Source organism: Carassius carassius, chromosome 50 (genome assembly GCF_963082965.1).
Source record: "Carassius carassius chromosome 50, fCarCar2.1, whole genome shotgun sequence".
In the NCBI taxonomy this organism is placed as follows: domain Eukaryota; kingdom Metazoa; phylum Chordata; class Actinopteri; order Cypriniformes; family Cyprinidae; genus Carassius; species Carassius carassius.
In genome coordinates this window covers 8,438,597-8,459,549 of record NC_081804.1, presented here as the reverse complement: position 1 = coordinate 8,459,549, position 20,953 = coordinate 8,438,597, and the positions used below count along the sequence as shown (strand labels likewise).

At 38.6% G+C, this 20,953-nt stretch overlaps 2 protein-coding genes across 5 annotated transcripts in view; both read right to left on the bottom strand.

Moving 5' to 3' along the window:
- Nucleotides 1–233: 233 nt before the first annotated feature.
- On the bottom strand, nt 234–5,427 carry LOC132133415 (adenosine deaminase 2-A). 2 transcript variants are annotated; one of them, XM_059546220.1, is made up of 10 exons: nt 5,280–5,427; nt 3,989–4,317; nt 3,598–3,817; nt 3,303–3,513; nt 3,077–3,204; nt 2,668–2,758; nt 2,478–2,586; nt 2,169–2,326; nt 1,189–1,391; nt 234–1,062 (listed from the first exon to the last, which is right to left on the bottom strand). In XM_059546220.1, exons 1-10 carry the CDS (start codon nt 5,420–5,422, stop codon nt 972–974), a joined length of 1,683 nt encoding a protein of 560 aa, XP_059402203.1. In that variant the 5' UTR covers nt 5,423–5,427; the 3' UTR covers nt 234–971. The 2 variants fall into 2 exon arrangements, with proteins under 2 accessions (XP_059402203.1, XP_059402204.1); XM_059546221.1 differs by having other exon boundaries at nt 3,989–4,322; nt 5,280–5,426.
- Nucleotides 5,428–7,666: 2,239 nt separating this feature from the next.
- LOC132133097 (chromatin remodeling regulator CECR2-like) overlaps nt 7,667–20,953 on the bottom strand; it is a 36,686-nt gene continuing 23,399 nt past the window's right edge. Inside the window, exons 5-18 of one of the 3 annotated variants that reach the window (XM_059545815.1) lie at nt 20,868–20,930; nt 20,677–20,741; nt 20,045–20,199; nt 17,763–17,852; nt 17,051–17,198; nt 16,320–16,449; nt 16,113–16,150; nt 15,916–16,007; nt 15,711–15,837; nt 12,848–13,206; nt 12,208–12,357; nt 11,359–12,097; nt 9,441–11,238; nt 7,667–9,323 (exon numbers count right to left, since the gene is read on the bottom strand). In XM_059545815.1, the coding sequence (XP_059401798.1) occupies nt 9,269–9,323; nt 9,441–11,238; nt 11,359–12,097; nt 12,208–12,357; nt 12,848–13,206; nt 15,711–15,837; nt 15,916–16,007; nt 16,113–16,150; nt 16,320–16,449; nt 17,051–17,198; nt 17,763–17,852; nt 20,045–20,199; nt 20,677–20,741; nt 20,868–20,930 (4,009 nt within the window). In that variant the 3' untranslated portion in view covers nt 7,667–9,268. Of the gene's footprint in view, nt 9,324–9,440; nt 11,239–11,358; nt 12,098–12,207; nt 12,358–12,847; nt 13,207–15,710; nt 15,838–15,915; nt 16,008–16,112; nt 16,151–16,319; nt 16,450–17,050; nt 17,199–17,762; nt 17,853–20,044; nt 20,200–20,676; nt 20,780–20,867; nt 20,931–20,953 lie in introns of those variants that run through there. The other 2 variants (XM_059545812.1, XM_059545814.1) reach the window with 2 other exon arrangements.

Sequence of the window (20,953 nt, the reverse complement as noted above, 5' to 3'; positions counted from 1 at the left end):
CACCTCCTTACTAATGGGTCCTCTGCAGTGAATGGGTGCCATTGGAATGAAGAGTCCAAACAGCTGATAAAAACGTCTCCAGTCTCCACATGACTCCAGTCCATCAGTTAACTTCTTATGAAGCAAAAAGCTGTGTGTTTGTAAGTAACAAACCAGTCATTAAGGAATTTAACTTTAAATATTCTCTTCTGGCCAAAATACATAATAATAATATTATTATGCGTTAACATAATAACGCTTTTTCCAGTGGAAAGTCTATTCCCTTTTGACCTCTTACATCAGAATCCACTGACATATTTGTTTAGAACTGTTTGTTTAGAACTTTTTTCACTTGTAAATGGTGCCTAATCTATGTGTATTTCTCTTCTGATTCAGACGAGACATTTTCACCAGAGAAAGCAATATTATGGATGAAGGATTTTAGCTGGGTGCAACAGTTTGCAGTTAAAAACATTGTATTGATGGATTTATTAAAAACATGCAACTTTTTGCTTCACTGGAGTCTTGTGGATTACTTTTTGATAATTGTGATGTTTTTATCAGCTGTCACAACTCTCATACTGACGGCACCCATTCACTGCAGAGGATCTATTGGTGATAACTACTTTTTCAAATAAAATAATTAACTGACATTAAGTGCATCACGGTTTTGTTGTTTAACAGGTGTCCTGAATTCACAAAATTGCACAAAACTGCTGTCATCAGCTTGAAGTTGCAAGCACTACAGTCCTCCATTTTGTTTCAAGGGAAGTACAGAGGATCAGTAGTACATAGATTCTGCACCAGATGGCAGCACAGGCCAGTTCAAGAGAATACATTCATTTTCCTCATACCAAGTAACAGCGTTAATTGCAGTATCCACACCCCAGTATGTTCACCAATATGACAAACAAATGGGGAAAACATCTAGTAAAAATGCCCTTAGAGCATGCTTGAATCCTCCTGATTTACAAACTACCTGTTAAAGTAGTCTACAGTAAACTTTCCAAGACAAACTTGTCCCAATTTACCAGCAATACCTCAATAGCATTTTTCTTAGTTTGACCTGGCAATGAGCTGTACCTAGAAATGAAGAGCGAAAGGACAAATAAGTTACAAAAAAACAGCAAAGCCTGGTTGTAGATTTAACTTATGGCCAAAAAATGTCTGTATAAATCCTAAAGCATGAGAGTAGTAGTTATCCGTTACCTGAGGGAGTTTATGACCAGCTCTTTCAATGTGCCTAAATGAAAGCTCATTCCTCCAAAGCCCATGAAGGCTTCGTAAAAATCATGTGAAAGGGCAGTGGCCCCAAACAGAGCTGGATCATCTGAGCTGATAACTACAGGATGACCCTCAGCCATCAGTACTGCCACTGGGTGGTCCCGCATGTCTGAGACCAATTTCAACACCTGACAAAGAGTTAAAGCATTATTACATTTTTCAAATGAGTGGCTATTCAGACAATGAAACATAAATATAGCAAAGACTGAAAAAGTAGCATAGTGGCAAGGAAAAAAAAATATGTATAATGTACTAAAACAAAAAGATACACTAGTGGTCGAATGTTTGGCTTCGGTACGTTTTTTTTTTTTTTTTTAAGAAATTAAAACTTTTATTGAGTAGGGATGTATTAATTTGATCAAAAGTGACAGTAAAGACATTCATAATGTTACAAAAGGTTTCTATTTCAAATAAAGTTATTTTGTTCTTTCTATTCATAAAAAATGTATCCGTCTCCACAAAAAATATTTTTTCAAGTCAGCATATTAGAATGATTTTTGAAGAATCATGTGACACTGAAGAGTTTTTGCTGTATGAGACATTTTACCAACCTCAATCGTCTGAATGGCAATTTCAAACTGTAAATTTAATTCAAAATGTAACCTTGCATAAAATTAAATTCATATAGTATTTACATATTTACATCTTAAATTATGAGATTGTAGCATTTTTTTTATAAAAAAAAGTGAACGTTTAAGACACATTAAGTAAGTATGAATATCAAATCCTGTTTGTAACCTATTAAATGTGACAGTTTAGCAGGATATCTATATAAATAAAATAAAATAAAAATAAATAAAAAAAGAGGGCAGGACTTATCCGTTGGAAATTGACTGAATTATTTTAAATTATTGAATTATTTGAATAATTTTTTCACTTTAAAGGCATAATGAGTGAAGATATACCTGATTTGAGATTGGACAGACTTCAATAGGTACATCCATCTTTCTAGACAAGTCTTTAACTACAGGATGACGTGCCAAAGCGAAGCCGTGACCTATACGTGTGGTGTTGAATAGAAGAGCATCCATGAGGTTCTGATCAACATCTGTTCCCTGTGAATCTGTGTGGGAAAAGTGAATGAAGTTACCAGATTTTACAATAGCATTAGCATCCGTAAAAAAGAACAAGCACTCAAACTTTTTGAGCCTAAAGGACAACTTTGAATTACACTGCTTTGTACAAGATGAAAGAACCTAGATGTCAAAAGAAACCTGTCTCTCCTGCGTGGAAAAAGTAGGGCAGGTTAACACCCCTGTCTTCAGGTAGACTCAAAGCCTCCTTGAAGTACCACAGAGGTCTTCCAAGGTCTTCCTGTCCTACCTGGAGTTATAAAAGCAAGTGTTTCCTTCAGAGTTTATTCACAAATCATGTATTTTAGTAATATGCTCATCATACACTCACAAAGTCAAAGCCTGCCATGATATCTGGAAAGTTCCTGTGTAGTCTCATTGCTTCCTCTACTGTCTTCACCGCCTCAGTTGCATTTATACCCCTAAAAGCAACAGGAAATCAAATCAAACCAAATCAAACATTGATATAATGTTACAAAAGACTTTGATTTCAAATAAAAACAGTTTATTTGAACTATTATTTACCAAAGAATCCTGAAAAAAAATATATATCAAGGTTTCCACAAAATATTAAGAAGTACAACTGTTTTCAACATTGATAATAATAAGAAATGTCAGTATCAGCATATCAGAATTTATTCTGAAAGATCATGTGACACTGAAGACTGGAGTAATGACTGATGAAAACAGCTTTGCATCACAATAATAATTTGCATTCTAATTTACAACGTTTCTCTCACCTGTGGACGGTAAAAATCACTCGAGCTCCTAGGAAGTCTGGGAAGTTTTCTTTAAATCTTTTCACAACGTCCTGGCAGGCCCTCATACTCCAGTCCTTGTTATTTAATCTGCCATCAAGTTCATATGTCTTGAAATTATAATAAAAATGAACACATATTAGTATCTATTTACAGTACACTATTTTTTTTAATTTTCTTTATTTTCTAAGGAGTATTTCATCCATACCGCTGGCAGCAGCGCCCTGATTTCCACATACATGATGTTGTCCTCATAAAACTGTCTTAGACCTTCATAGAGGTAGTCTTTGAACACAGGTGCATAGGTGACCAACCCATAGGCCACCAAGAATGCCTGCTCAAATCTCTTCCACACAATATCTTGGCTCGGATAGGCTCTGTCTGGGTCCTCAGTGAAGAGCGTGAGATTTCGAATGAAACTGTTGAGGCAAAGAACATTTGAGATAAACATCCCTCACCTCCAGTCTCAGATTCACGACTGGAGATTTCTTTTCAGGATATACCTGTTGTCCAAATCAGTGCTGTTTTTAATCTTCTCCCTGAGGGATCTGAGCAAAGTCCATGAGGAGCAGCGTGGAAGAGACGCAGGCTGTCCGGAGGAGAAGATAAACTGCACGGTCTGCTCATCTGTGAAGCACACGTAGCAGTTCTCTCTGTAGGTCACGTTCTTCACCAGCCAATCCACACTCACCATACCAAAGTCGTGAACATGCAGGGCAGCACCTGGACAAAAGATCAGATAAATCATCATACTTAAGCCTAGGTGGAGTTTAAATATTTTGTACAGTGTCTTTCTGGCAAAAGTCATAGTTAGTTAGAAATGAACCTTAATAAAGTGTGACCATACATATAGGCATACAAACACAAAAAGTCTGCATTATTAGATTATAGCACCTTTAGGCATCTTCTGAAGCAAACTAAACACAGGACTTTGATCGATGAAGCGCTTAGCCTTGAAGAAATGCATGGACGGTGGGACGTGTCCTGCTTCCATATCATGCTGCTTCAGTTTCTGAAGCTTCCTGTCAAGCAGTTCCTCTCTCTCGTTCAGTGTTATGTTGCCTCCTGTCCGTCTAGACGCTTCCAGCCTTATCAGAGCCTCCCGCTTCCTGGGATCTGGTCCACAGTGACATGATGCACACCACAGAAACAGCATCCATATCCACATCAGGTCTCTTAGTGTCACCACGTGCATGGTTGTGATGTAATTCAACCACAGATCTCTGTGCTATTGATGAAAAGTAATAAACAAGTAGCTGGTTAATTATTTTTTAAGTGATTTTTATGTTTATGCACCACTGACTGATATTGATGGTATTGTATTTAATACTAATAACAGGTGATGCAGTAAATGACAAGTAAAATTAAATGTTTTCGGTTACTGGGGCCTATTCGTGTCTGTTGATTAGAATTCGCTTAATTTGAATAAAAATACATTTAATAGAAACACGTTATTTACAGATGCATTTCTCACCGATGATTCATTTGTGAAATGTGTACATTTCTAATAAAAAAATAGTGTATAGCTAGCTAGTAACATTATGTAGAAAAAACTATTTTTTTTTTTAGAAATATAAATCAATTGAAACATAATTAATATGTTCAATTTATGTTTTAAAAGACACACACAGAGAGAGAAAAAAATACTCATTAGAACATAGTCAGCTGTTAATTTTACTGGTCTATGCTGAATGTACTAGCAGTATTATGTGTATATGAAACTGCAGAAAAGGGGATTTGCTCACTGCTTGCACTTCTTTTTTACCTTGAAGGAAGTTTCAACCTCCAACCACCAGTTTCAACCGTTTTAACCATCAGATGTCAGCTGTTGGAAACTGTTTACTTCTATAGCAAAATATAAACTAACACATATGATAGAAATTAAATCTATCAATCCTGCTAAAACAATGTGACCATCTGTTACAGACCAAATTACTGGTAAACAACCCACATGACACAGCGGTACGCTACCTATTATCAGTCATGATTAAGTCTGTCTAGCTGTTGTGATATGTTTTCTTTATAACGCTTATATACATCCTGACATGCCTTTCAAGTTTCGAAACCATTTAATTGCGAATTTACTTATCCAATAAGAGTTTTTCACCAAGCATACATTAAACCGCATCAGTAACGGTTAAGGTACCTGAATAAAGCCCAAATAAACGTACAGAAAAATAAATACCTTCCGAAATTAGAACAGGTCTTCTGACAACTGAGTACGCCGTGTCTCAACACACCGGTAACAAAGATGCAATTTGTTTTATTTAACCGAGCTTGACTGACTTCTGCCCCACTTCTGACTTCCACAACAGACAGTGACGTCATGTCATTGCTTGAAGCTCATTGGCTCCGCTGTGTGCTAGTGCGCGAGGACAAAAGACTGAGGACAAAGACTTGTATTAAAAAAAACTAAAATAATAAATTCATTTTAGTCTTGTTATTTAAAGTTTAAATGTCCAGAAGATGACGAGTGATCACTATGAACGTGATATCTCTTACTATTCCGGTCTTCAGTGAGGCATTTGAACCGACTGAAATCTTTTTGAGACTTTTTCTGAGTAACGTTACAGTACAAGGAACAGACCACGATTATCTGTAATATATACAGCATATGTATCATGACAATGTCTGTTAAGAAGTTATTAACAATTTAGAAGTGCAACACGTGTTACCATGTATTCTTACCATGTAAGTACTTTAGTGTACCACCATGTAAACGCCAGGTTATCAAAAATGGCACGGTCTGCAGTGTACAGGTGCTGGTCATATAATTAGAATATCATCGAAAAGTTGATTCATTTAACTAATTCAATAAGTGAAACTTATATATTTTATTCATTCATTACACACAGGATGATATATTTCAAATGTTTATTTCTTTTAATTTTTGATGATTTTAACTGACAACTAAGGAAAATCCCAAATTCAGTAACTCAGATAATTAGAATATTGTGAAAAGGTTAAATATTGAAGACACCTGGTGCCACACTCTAATCAGCTAATTAACTCAATCTTAATGATTTTCCTTAGTTGTCAGTTATAATCAAAATTAAAAGAAATAAACATTTGAAATATATCAGTCTGTGTGTAATGAATGAATATAATATACAAGTTTAACTTTTTGAATGGAATTAGTGAAATAAATCAACTTTTTGATGATATTCTAATTATAGGACCAGCACATATTTTTTATAAAACAGAAAAAATGACAGAAAGAGCAGCATCTAATGAAACATAATTTATTTAAAAAAAATGTACAGTATAGAAAATACTTCGGTCCATTTCGAAAATAATTTTTCAGTCAGGTAAGAACTTGTAAACTTTACGTTATGAAAGTTACAGGTGTTGTTTTGGATGTCATCTTAATTACTGAGATAAAGTGAACCGTTTCAAAACAAACATGAGGACACATTTATATTAAAAAAGACAAAAATGTACAAATCATAAGAGCAAATAAATATGATTCACATTTAACCAACTAGTTTCTTAACTAGTACAGACAGAATAGATGACAGCAGAGACGTTGAAGGGTGGATTTCAAGAGATGCAGATCTGTTACCAAATACCCAGCAATAAGTGAAAGAAAAGAATATATATATATATAAAAACATATATATATATAATATATATAAAAAAAAAAAAAAAATATATATATATATATATATATAATATAAAATATATATATATATATATATATAAAATATATATATATATATAAAATATATAAAATATATATATATATATATATATATATATATATATATATAAACTATGTACACAGCTAAACCCACACATTCCTGTAGTACATTAGAAAACTAAATTCCTTTATATATTAACAGTGGAGTAGGACAGTCCTCTGACAGACTGCTAAAGTGATAATTCTTCACTTATTAGCGAAGACTGGTACAAAATGGTGGACAATGTCAATGTCATCTCACAGCTGCTAGTATTTCCATATCCCTAGTTCATAAAATACATATAAACAGTTTTTGTCCACAAAAATATTACTGTACGCCATTTTGCACCATCATAAGTTTCTGGGAAAATGATCTCAGTGTAACACAAAATCACTGTCAAATCCTTCGTATAAGGTGTACAACTTTCCACTTCAATGTTTGGATTCCACAAAATGGCACAATGAGGGCAAAATTTGAAACTTGGATTGTTGCCTTCATTTTACTTATGGTTGATAAACCACTTAAACACCAACAATCAAAAAGTGGAATGCAGATAAATGTAATCATGTTCAAACTTGGCACTGATAAAGTAATAATTACAGTTTTGTTTTGCAAGTGAACATATTAAGGCTATATATAGTGTTGATGTACATATCAAGCTGTAAATCATGAAAAAGGATATCGAAGTATACAAACAAGTGACCAAAAAAATGAAGATCTCCACATGTGAAGGGATTAGACAATGTGCCACATTCTGGCATTATGAGGTAGATATTCTTCCTGCCATATTTTCTTGAATTGTGGTTTCTTTTTAATGGTTTGTTGACAAGAGCAGAGTAAAATAGGCTAGTAATTTGGACAGACCAAGAGGACACATAAAAAAACAAGCAGATATTCAAAGCAATTCATTTAGTGCAAGACAATAGTAGAAGCAATTAAAATGAACAAATCAAGTCCATCCTTCCTTCCCCCATTAAAAACAAAAAACATTTCAAAGAAATATTAGAGTAATTCTAAAAACAGTGTGACAAACGCCATTAACCACATGTACTGGTTGCCTGGTTCCCATGTCTATACTGAAGATCACAGATGAATTTAAGTTAACCATAGTTCCAGTGACATTTCATGGCAATTTTTTTCTATGAATATTCTATTGACAATACCCGTATTAAAACCACTACACCCTGAGGACACATTCAGTACATTGAATTAAAAGAGGAAGCATTCATGTAAAATATGAGCACATCCACATATCTCCCATTGGATAAAAGGAGCAATTTTTTTTTTTTTTTTAATGTTTTAAGGCTAATATAGATTCTCTCATCTAATGTGTTTTTAGTATTGAGACTCTACCTAGTTGTCAATTGAGACAAAAATTCAATTTAGATTCCAAAATGTAAAACAAAAAAACATTTAAGATTGATGGTCAGTGATGAATGATATCAGGTGACAACAATAAACCAGCCTTCAAGGAATCCCAAATGCTGTGGATAACTGTGAATTAGAAGACCGTGCAGATATTAAGATGAAATATGGCTACCTCAGTATCTGAAATCTGGTTCATTCTGTGCACACATAAACTAGCAGGACCCATCAATAAGGAATAAAACAAGTGAAAAGTTTTAGTCCCATACAAAGGAGCACACATATAAGTTATGCCCAAGGCCACCAATTCCAGTATGAAAGACTATTCCTAGTGCATAAATAGAGAAGCCAAGTTCTCTGCCAGAAAATCAAAGACAATCTTTAAATTGAAGTGGCATTAACAGAATGCAGATAGATACTGTGTTTTAGTTGAGATGAACATCACCTCATTAAAACACTCCAAGTGTGGCGTTTCCTATTGGAGCAGAAGATTAATCTTTTATTCCTTAAGTTGAGTTACTACTACCACTACATCTAAAATCTTTCAACAGAACATTCAACAAGTACATGAAGGTAACAGAGTCTAGTTTTCCACGGAGCTTGGAAAAAGCTCCAGTACTCTCAGTACCTTCTTTACTACACCTGAGTTTAACCACAAACTGGTAAATCATATCTTGCTATTCTCATGGACTGAAAAAACAAATCAGTTTATTTACTTCCCAAGTAACAGCCCATGCAAAGGAGACTGGAGATATTGTTTCTTTGTAGGGAATGAGGCCAAAGAGACATTCCAGGCTGAGAAGAAAAGCTCTAGACCAGTATTATGGAACAATAAACAGGTCTGAAGATTCACAGCACTTCCTTGGTACGTGGTCCCACTTCTTGGTACTGCAAGTTATTCCTTTCCCTCCTCACTGAAAGGCAGTGCCAAGTTTTCTAGGTGGGTAGTGGAGCATGTCTGAGGATCAGGACTTCAATTGATAAAATAACTTGCCATTTTCAGCAAATTATCACATCAACAATCTTCCTGATTTTTGTTGTGGTCTCCATTTTCCTGTATATTTCAGGATGTAACGGTGTTGTACAAAAATATATTAATTTTTCTTGAGTTTCAATGAAATCCTACTTTTCATACTAGTTTATTTCCTTGGCCATTGGGAGATGCTGTACCCAACATCTGGTGCCTATCAGACAAGAAAACGGGTTACTAAAATTTATAAAAATTAATGTGAAAGCGGATCATTCTTCTGGATCCAACTCAATTATATCATAAGATCTGAGAGTTAAATGAGATATCTTACCCAGTGTGAAGTAAGTGTTCTGCAACCACTGCTCTTTGAGCAACCATCATTCCCTGGAAGTGCCCTGCAACATTTGGATGCCTGTACATAGCCATGCGAGTTTGGCCTGGAGAGAAAGGCAGGTGCAGGTGCCTGTGCCTCTGTAAAGCTTCCATCAAATGTGGATGAGGATGCTGTGGTGCAAAATGTCCACTGGGAAACTGCTGACTAGAATATGGCTCACTTGCCACCATATGGGATGGAGGAGCACCACTCTGCTGCATGCTGGGATACATGCTTTGAGGCCCATAAGGGAAACTGGGGTGTGGCTGAGCTGAAGTACGATGTTGGGCTGTAGCATTGTGGCTGTCCAGGTCCAAGATCTCCTTTGGGCTCTCAGACCGTTCAGAAGGCTCTTCAGTCCTTGCCTGCTTGGCAGGGCTGCCATCGTCTCTGTTTTCCAATGCACTGCTATGGGACCCATCCGGTAAAGGAATAGGTGACATTAAACCTTCAGCAGATTGATCTGAGCCATGTGGAGACACGCTACTGTCCTTGCGTCGGCCATTAAAACTTCCAGTGGATGGTGATGGGTAAGAATTGGGCATCATTGGTTGCTGAGGGTGGTACGGAGGTCTAGGCCACTCCTCAGATGGAAATCCAGGTCTGCCATTTCGTGGGTGGTGATAGAACTGCTGCTGCTGGAACTGAAGATACATGCTGGATTGGCCTTGAGGATGCTGTGTGGCCATGCGATACTGGTATGGAACACCTTGCTGGTGATAAGCAGGATAGTGTACAGGATTTTGATGAGGGTTATTTCCCTGTGATGGTGGTCCCTGGTTTTGGTAAGGCTGGTGATCTGGTGGGTTTAATGCTCTACCCATCTGTGGACCAAAGTGTTGATGTGCTGGCTCAGTTGCACCATATTGGGTCACAATTTTACTCTCTGGACCCTGAGTGTGTATTGGAGGAGCCTGATTGTGAAAGGGTGCTAGCTCCTGCCTTCCTAGTTGGGTTTGTGACTCTGGACTGAAGGGCTGTGGTTTGTAAAGCCCACTGGCATGATCATTCCTAATGTCAGCATTGCTGCTATCCTTGGAGGCTGTACTACCACCTGACACTTTTCTGCTCGTAGGCTCACAGGGCCTTTGGTCTCCCTGATCAGCTGGAGAGGGTTGAGCAAGTGGATGTGATACAGGGTGGCTAGGAGGTAGAGAGCTGAGGGTAGCAGGCTGATGAACACCGGGCTGACCCCCCTGAGGTGGAATCTGTGGCATTCCATGAAGAGGTCCCACCTGTGGCCCTCTGACTGGTCTATTGTGTGGTATTTGCTGTGAGATGTTCTGAGGATGCTGATGAGATTCATTTTGTGGCATCTGTTGAGAAAGATTCTGCAGAATATGTGAAGGAACATTCTGAAACTGTCGTTTAGAACTATTCTGAATAAATTGTTTTGGAACATTTTTATGGATTTGTTGAGAGGGATACTGGGGAATTTCCTCTGGGATTTTATGAGGCATTGGCTGAGGACCATTTAGGGGTAATGAAGAGTCATTCACAGATTTTTGCTGTGGGCGACCTGGTTGGGTTTGAGAATTTGGGTGGTCACTGTTGTGGATTTTCTCTAGATTTGACAGTCTATGTTTCTTTTCATTCTGACTAGGATCTTCTGTGCTAGAATTGAACACTGATGCCGGAACTGTTCCTAGAAGTGGTTGCTCAGATTTTTCTGTTGGATTAAGATGAGAAAGCATGTCAGCTTCAGTCGAGGCATTTTCTCCAGTTGACTGTTCATTACCAGATTGTGGACTTGAACCTGTTGGGATATACAATGGTTATAAAATGTGCTTAAATCATGCAAATGCAAACTCCCAATCTAATTTTCATTGAAATCAATACTGCAATGCCAAACATTGCAAAAAAATACCACTCTCACCTTTGGGGGATATGGGAGTGTGCTGGATGTTTGTAGCATCATCTATAGAAGGCCTGATGAGCTGGTTTTCATGAGAAGACAAAGCATCAGAAGCTAAAGTATTACCACCACATTGTGGGGTAGGCTGAAAGTTCTCAACAGGAGGAGACGATGAGGCAGAGAGTTGCTGGAGGGCAATCATCTCTGGACTATCAAGCATGGAAGCCAAATGTTTCCTCAATACCTGAGGAGCCCCTGGTTGTCTTTGGCCAATAGGACTTTGGGAGCCGACAGAGGGCATTCTATATTGACCATTTGTCACTGCATAACCAGTACTGTGTGGAGGATGGATCATGTTGTTATTGTATGGATGCTGGCTAGTTGAACTCTGTTCTTGCATCATAGGTCCACCAGGTGTCTGCTGCCCCTGATTGTTCATGGGTGGCCACATCCTGGGTACATTCATGCTATGGGGGCCATAAGGAGAGTAGGAACTATGCATTGGCACACCTGGCCTGGGATACCGGTTCCCCACAGGCTGCATGGACTGCCCTTCTGGATGTTGCCATGAAGGGTACATGTTGCCTTCAGGTGGAGGGGCACAGAGGCCTCCAGGCTGAAGGGTCATTGGCCTTGGGCCAAGAGAAGGACCATGAGTAGGACCGGGATAAGAATGTTGCTGATGTGGATGTTGTAGTGGTTGACCATCAAGTCTAATTGGGTATCTAGGACCAAGATTTGGACCATTTATGTGGGAACCCTGATTAAAGAAAAAAAGAAAACCATTATAAACAACCTTCAAGTGGTGAGGAACAAATTTTCCTCACAAAGTGATCAAAACTAATGTTACTGGTGAAGATCACTACATACCTGCATGTTGTAGTGAGGTATATGCTGAGTTCCATGATCCATTGGTGGCCTGGACATGAGGGGTCTCTGTCCAGGATATGGATACTGGGGGTCAATCATCATTTGTTGAGCATACATTCCTGGTCCTAAAGGACCTGCAGTTTGTTGAAACTATAGGCAAAAAAAGAGCACATCTCTTATGAAAGTGAAGTGAAAGTGACGTGACATTCAGCCAAGTATGGTGACCCATACTCAGAATTTGTGCTCTGCATTTAACCCATCCGAAATGCACACACACAGAGCAGTGAACACACACACACACACTGTGAGCACACACCCGGAGCAGTGGGCAGCCATTTATGCTGCGGCGCCCGGGGAGCAGTTGGGGGTTCGATGCCTTGCTCAAGGGCACCTAAGTCGTGGTATTGAAGGTGGAGAGAGAACTGTACATGCACTCCCCCCACCCACAATTCCTGCCAGCCCGGGACTCGAACTCACAACCTTTCGATTGGGAGTCCAACTCTCTAACCATTAGGCCACGACTTCCCTGAAGTACTGGCAATAATAAGTGCTCCAGAAGTGCTTTTATGATAAGTCAAAACTAATTTGTTTCAGCCGTCAACAATAAACAAATTTTCTTGTGTAGAGAGTGTAGTCCAACCTGTTGAACAGGATGTAACATGCCAGACTGTTGCTGCCCTGGGTGGATGTTATGAGGATGTGGGGGACCATTGATGTAGTATGGGGGAGGGTGTTGTAAAGTAGATGTGGGTTTGTCTTGTTGCTGATAATTTCCCTTTCCACTATTGGACGTTTTGCGTTTTTGAACTTGCTCAGTGGCTCTGATCAAGCTCTCAGGACCCAACTGTTTGTGACTTTTGCTCTTTTTCTTATCCTTGCGGTCCCGGTCCTCACTGTTTACGTGAAACTCCTCATCCGTGTCACCATCCTCGGCAGGGAAGTGCTTCAGTAGGGCCCGGCTAAAGCAGCGTTCCAAGGACTCAGCCATTATTGTGTATTCTGTGGATATACAGACAGGTAAACAAGCGCACACACATACAATCTCATCTCCCCATGCACAGCAAGCACACCAACCAGGTCACAGAACCACAGTTGATCTCTGACCCCGCCAGCCCCAGGGGAGTGTATTCTGATGGATGGCTCCAGGGAGGGGAGCTGCGGGGCTGGAATGTCTCTGTGGCACTGCAGGACCTGATGCACGCAACGCAATCAATGTCAGAGCTAGGGCTGGACGATTAATCGAAAATTAATCAAAACCGAAATTCAGAACCTCTAACCGACGTAATTTTCCCATGTCGGTTATTTCGGTTTTTTAATCCTTTAATACTTCCCCTTAAAAGCATACTACTGCGTGTGTAGCCACATGACTCTGCCCCGTCCAGTCAGTGGCATAAAAACAAAACACGGAGGTGAACGCTGGTTCAACACATAGTGATGGTATGCGTGCGTGAGCCTTGCGTCTTCACTAAACTCTGTCAGTTGTATTTGTTTTATGGTTTGGACATTCCAGTGATTAGACGATTGGATGTTTATTATTATATCGAGCTCCCATGTTCGCGCAGCTGCATTGAGACACGAACACTCATATAAACAGTAGCTATGAAGATCGCGGACACAGAGGAACGCAGAAACTAGTTGTCAGCGCTGTCCTGTGATTTATCACTAAAGTAGCTTAGAATCTCAAAACTTATAGCATATTTTTCTACTTTGAAGGAGCTAGGCTATTTACAACACAGCTTCACAATAATATAGAGACGGAATGATTAATTCACACACGCAATCACTCATACTGGTACTGTGTTAATTATCTATTACACGAGCAATAACCTGTAAGAAATGTTACGAGCATAGATAAAATAACTGCTGATAGTGAGCTATGATGTCAGATCGCTCTTTCAATAGGAAAAATATCCCACCTTTAATAGTTAATCATATTTACAGTACAAACCTTGTTAGTGAACTATGAGCAGACATCTGGCAGGCCACCCCATAAAGAAGCATTTATTTTAGCCGCGAAATCAAGGATGCGACGCGTCTGGTCTAGCATCGCATCTGTTTCCAGCCTCTCGTGCACGCGCTCTCGCTACACAGGTTCATTTTCGCGAAAACATCGCAGAGCAGTGAGGACAGACAACGAGCTGACGGACACGACACAGCAGGAAACAGCACTCAAAATCTTCATTCAGATTTTATTAAGAATTTCAAACTATATATAGTTTTGGAGCTTTTTGGAGCCATGCGCACTCCCGCTTTGCCTCAAATTCAAGCAAAGCAGGAGTGCATTTTTAGTAGCATGAAGTAAACACTGAAGGAACATCCGATCCATGTTGAAAGTTACACTACAACTTACTGACTGTGTATCATGTAATCACTCAACGAGTGTTTCAACCGCGGAAAGACAGCAGCTAGAAGATATTAACAGCAGAAAATCCACTCACTAGTGTCCATAAACTAGTGAGAAAATGTAATGCAAAAATTACATTTATATATTTACTCAATGCTTTTTATTATTATTATTATTATTATTATAATTAATAAAAATGTATATATATATAACGTTGAAAATGGTCTAATATAAATTTGTATACAAAACAATTGTTAGGGTTCCCTGTAAAGCCTAGTTTAGAACAATTTAGAAAAAATAGTGTACGTTACCAGTCAAAAACGTTTTAATGTTTTTTCTTTTTTTTTTTTAAGAATTCTCTTCTGCTCACCAAGCCTGCATTTATTTGATCCAAAATAAGGCAAAAGCAGTAATATTGTGAAATGTTTACTATTTAAAATAACTTTCTATTTGAATATATTTTAAAATGTAATTTATTCCTGCGATTTTTAAAACAGAATTTTTGCGTCATTACTCCAATCACATGATCCTTCAGAAATCGTGCTAATATTCAAATTTGCTGCTCAGAAAAGTAATTTTAATTATTATCATGTTGAAAACAGCTGAGTATAATTATTTCAGGTTTCATTGATGAACTGAAAGTTCAGAAGAGCAGCATTTATCTGAAATAGAAATCTTTTGTAACATTATAAATGTTTTTATCATCACTTTTGATCAATTTAAAACATCTTTGTTAAATAAAATTATTTATATAATTCCCATTTTTTAATACCAGGTTGGAGTTATACACTGATTTTCTGTCATGGACCTCCTGAATTAGCCTTGGCCACCCCATGTATAAAACTCTAGCTCCGCCACTGACTATGAGGGCAAAAAAATAAATAAAACAGAAACAAAATAATCGTTTATTAATCGTAATCGAGGTAAAATGTTCAATTAATCGAGGTTTTGATTTTAGGCCATAATCGTCCAGCCCTAAGTGCCTTTTCACATACTTCCACTACTACTATGACTTGCTTTGCTCATCAATTTTTAAACACTGCTACACATTCCTACATTTTGTTGAGTAGATTATTTTTTAGCACTTCTTTTTTTCATTTCACTTATGCTTGACTCTTCTGCTTAACTTCGCAACAAAACAGAGTTAAATCATATTTACCACTCTCTTCTCCATTGTATTCCAGACAGTTCTCAAACATAAGCTTTACATCGGCCACAAACTCATCCTTGGCAACGTACTCCCCATCATTCAGCTTTCTCTCAATGGTGGACAGGTCCATTGGAGTCTGACAAAACATTTTAATTATCTTATTGAATTATTCTTAAGGTCAAACAATATTTTTTATAACAGCTTGTATGCCCACCTGTATGATTTCATGATAGTTGGGAGCGTAAGACTCATCAACAGGCTCCATGAAAGGCCAGGCATCTTTGTGAGCTTTGAGGGCATCCAACACTGAAGAGAAAATTATTTTATATTATTTCAGTGGAGCTTCTACTTTACTGTAGGTATTGAATGAGGAAACAAACACTGTGGTTTAATCATAACACAAACACTTACCTTTGTAGAGAGCAGTGTAATCATCGTCTATGTCATAACTACAATACAGCAAGAGAAGGGAGTAATGAATAGCAACAACCACACCAATCTACACATAAAAGCTTACACATTAATTAACAAGCAAAACTAACACCAAATATGTGTTAGGAGATTTTTATCAGAATGTAAAGCTAATACGGAGTTTGAGAGTTAAAACAAACTCCTTACAGCTCTTTGGTGCGACGTGCTCGGCGACTAAGTGAGTGAGTCTCCAGATTCAGCAGCTCAGGGGGAAGTTCTTTTCCTTGAGAGAGCAACCAGGCCTTCTCCTCTCGCTGCTTCCTTCTACGTGCACGCTCTGAACAACGTAGAAAAACATATCAGTGAATGACAGAATAAAAAAGCACTTTACACTTTTAATTACCATTAATAGTGCGATTGTCACCTGCCCACTTCTGCCTAGGCCAAGGTAATGAAAAGTTTTAAATCAAATAGTAATAAGAGCAATTCATCAGGCAGCTTTAGAAGGCACATTTGATCAAAGGGCACAGGCAAGATAAAGGAGAGAAATGCTTTATGTGCTGAGATTAAAGGCCCTGACTGACACACCCTGCTAGGAGGATAAAAAGAGGTTGAGGGAAGAAACCACTGGAAAGGACTGCAGGCCCAATCTTCATCCATAATACATTAATGTGGATAGGCCCATCAGCAGCAGCACAATCAAGAGTTAATTAACCGGCTGACAGGGGATATCAGCTGTATGATTGTCACGAGGAGTGAGGCTCATCGTTTCCCCTAGCTCAGCTCTTTATATGATTAAAGCAACCTTGTGTTAAATTCATGCTGACTTCAAAACCACCATGTTGAGACAAGACCACAGAATGTGCTCTAGCGCCAGTGTGTGTTTAATCACGCTTCTGGGGAAACTTTGGTCACTGGTTGGCTGAACTATGACTCACCCTCGACAGCTTTGACTCGCTCCTGTTCCTCTCTCTCCCGTTCTTCCTGAAGCAGTCTTTCTTCTTCTTGCCGTTGTTCAGTGAGCAGGACTTGCCTTTCCAGGTCCTCCTCCCTCTGCTTGTCCACCTCAGTTGTGGCTCGTGTCTGCTTTACCCAAATTCATCAATGAAACCATAGCTTACATCAGGAGTTTTCAACCTTTCCAAAACTTTGAGGAAGCAGCATTTGCCCGATCGTTCAGACAGTTTTTGGGGGCTAAAATGACATAGTAGGGCTGAAGTCTAAAAAGGGTTTAGGACTGTCCCGGTATAGAGTGCGTAATTATAATGAAACAAATATATAACCTGATAATAAATATATTACCTGATTCAGTGTGATGGGTGAGCCTGTTTCTGATCGCAACATGCCAATACGTGGTTGTATTCCCGACACTGCTTACCGTAAATCATCTTACACTGTCAATAAGTGTGACTGATACTCAAGCCAACACTTCTCTAACTGTCAACTGATTAGCAGTGGGACTAATCAGACTGCCCCCTTGGGGATGGCTAAATATTTGCTAGCTCGTATTCATAAATAGGCCTCTGGAGGGTATGCCTCTGAATTAACAGATGCTCGTCCCCCTGGGGGCACACGCCACTAAGGTTGAAAACCCCTGACTTACATCACATACATAAACAAGAAAGTGCTGGCAAGTTTAAAAAAGCCTACCTCATTCTCTTTGCTGCCATTTTGTTCAGTGTTGCAATGGCTGTTGTGTTCCTTGGGCGGATTTAGTAGTTTGTGCTTTATTTCTTTCTCCTGGGGAAGAATATTCTCATCAGCTACACACATTTGTGGTTGTCAGGTAGGTCACTTGAATATACCCTTTGTTTTAACCAAGAGAGTAAAGAAAGGGTAAAGGTTGTCATCACAGAACCAAACAGCCCACGGTGACAAAGGCCCATCTTCCCCCATATCAGTATATTCAGGATCTTCAGTTTTGTGCATTACCCTACACCACTTAATCCCATGCTAGAAGATGGAGTGTCTCTGGTATCACCACTTAAGAGGTCAAAAAACCTGCAGCACTGCAGGCCGTCAATCACCATGCTCCAGCTCACTTCAAGGTGAGAGCTTGCCACGTGATGACGGCTAGATGGATTGGCTCTGACAGGGCTCTGAGACTTCGCTTGTGTGCATGTATGAGAGAGAGTGGGTGGATTTGTTTGATTTGAAGAGGCAGTTGTCCATGTTAAAACCTATTGCATCAAGGTTGCGAAAGAAAATATCTGGTTATTTTCGGATCTATGTACAGCTGTGGAAAATGTGAAGCTGCATAATGCTGAATGCTGATGCTTGCTAAGCACTGAAGGCGTAAATTTTACGGTGAAGGTATGTAATGGTAATTGCTGCAAGCATGGTAGCTATGGAAACCAGACACTAATAGATCTTGATTAGCCACAGAAATTACATGTCAACACCACTTCAAAATGTGCATACCAACATGCATCTGATATAGACTGTTTCTCACTGGTAAGATAAGACAATGATCATGTATGGTCTTATGGTGGATTGTGTTACTTATTTATGGAACATAATTACTGTTTACTGTCTGCCGCTGGTTCAATCGACAAGGACAGCTCCCGTAAACGTAAGTGTACAAGCCAACCAAACGACCCAAGAAGAGTTTAGGACAAGATTAGAGAAAGAGCGAGCATCGATATCTGTGTTGTATTTTCTAGATGAAGAGAGCTTCACGACAAACTTCAACTAGAAAGAGATGCCGATCTCGCTTGTGTTTTACTCGACAGGTGAGTTGTTTTGATTCGTATCTTTACAGAAAACGTATGCTATTATAACGATCAACAAGATTAGTATTATGGGGCATACACGCCAAACACGCGGCATCGCGTCTCTAGACCCGAGCGAGAACGCGTCTGATCCATAATCTGACCGCGTCTTTGTATTGACTTGGTATCAGTTTATACGTTTCTAGCTGCTTTTTATTCAGTCACAGTGATAGCTAGATGTTTGTCCATAGCGGTGTCTCATTTCGGAGGCTGTGCCCTCCAGAGGTCTCATTCAAAGGCTGCATACGTCATCGAGGTAGGACACTCCAAATGCGACCCTCGAATGCGACCTTCTTTTACAAGAATTCGGAGGATGTATCCTTCGCTGCTACTGATAACCCACAACAGTCGTTATATAAAAAATAAATAAATAAAATTAAAAAAAGGAGGCGCCCACAGATGTAAAGTTACATACAAGCAATGAAATTTAAATAAGTATTTTCCAGTTCATCTTTAAGTTGTATTATCTCAGTTGGCAGATGTGGTAAACCAGTGTTTAGTAATTTTCAAATGTTGAGAACAGTTCTTTTCTAGCAGACGAGAAATTGTTAATTTGTTTAACCCTCTGGTATTTTACATTTAAGTAGTGTGAGAGTGCAACGACACTATAAATGTGTTGGCCAAGCAACGAGACACTTCCTTTTTCCTTTTCCGCCTGTTCTACAGAGGCTGCCTTGTTTAATTTTGGGTTGAGGAGACACTCCGTATATGCATACTTTAGAGGATGGGATCTCCAGAGGATGCAGCCTTCGAAATGAGACACTGCTCATTTTAGGGATTTCATGGAGCGTCATATGATGTACACTTATATGCCTCTATGTTAAAAACCCTACAGCTTTCTGTAAAAACAATAGTTTTCTGTCAAATAAAATTAGAATTATTATCTTGTCAATTTATATCTAATTGATATATTGTTATTTTTTAATTTGTTAAAATCGCAAATTTCAATATTAACCAGAAAATCTCAATTAATTTTTTCCCCCCAAATCATGCAGCCCTAGCCTGAAACACTGTTGGGAAAGCACCCTTACAAAATCTTAAGAAAAAAAAAGAATCTCTAAAAGAAACATTTAAACACCCTACTGACAATGATATTATGGAACCTATATCCCAGTTTGACTCATAATGTGACTCACGATTACATCACACAAAAAGTCTCACCTTTTGTTCAATCATGTTACTGATCTCAGGCAGGAAGTTCTGAGTGATGATACGGTACAGGTGCCGGTCCTGAGGAGAGATTTTGTCCTTAATACTTTCAGCCAGATTGACCCACTGCTCCTCTGTGTTACACACCAGAGACCAGGCCCCACGATCTGACAACACAAATATCACCTCTTTAACAGATTCAGAAATGATCAATATCAAGGATTAATCAGTTAAAACCCTCCACAAAGTACACAAAAATGACCAAATAAAAATTTTAAAGAACCAAAGAATCCTGATAATTGTCAAATGTTACTAAATCGATTTAGATTCCAGCCAGTAGCTTGAGCGTTCATCTCTTAGAAATCCCTGTGTAGACAAGCTAAAACATCTGGTATGACTACTGGAATTTAATTTAAACTTTAATTTAAAAAGTTTCACATTTTATGAATTTGCTGAAAGTGCATTTCATGCACATTGCAGACATGCATTACAGCTGCCCAGGGCACTTTAAGCCACTTACAATGCAGAAAAAATAATGAAGAAAAAAATGGTTAAGTACATGTTTAGGCCTTCAACAAACAGCAGCAATACTAATAAAACACTAAAAATAATAAAAGCAGCAATACTTGTTTCCAGTGACTCACCTGTCGCAGGCTTGGGCTCCTCAACACTTTCATCCTCTTCCTTCACAGTGTCTTCCCCCTCCTCCCTAAAACAAACAAGAATAGACATGCATCTTTCTAAATAATTCAACTTTATAGCCTAGAAAGTAGTAAGTCTTTGTAACAAAGCATTTATATACAATGCATTTAACGGATGTTTAAAGCGATCTTACATGGCCAGTCTATCTTCAGACTTCTTTGGTGGCCTCCCTTTTCTTTTCTTGTCATAACTGTCACTATAAAAATGGTTTGTTAATTT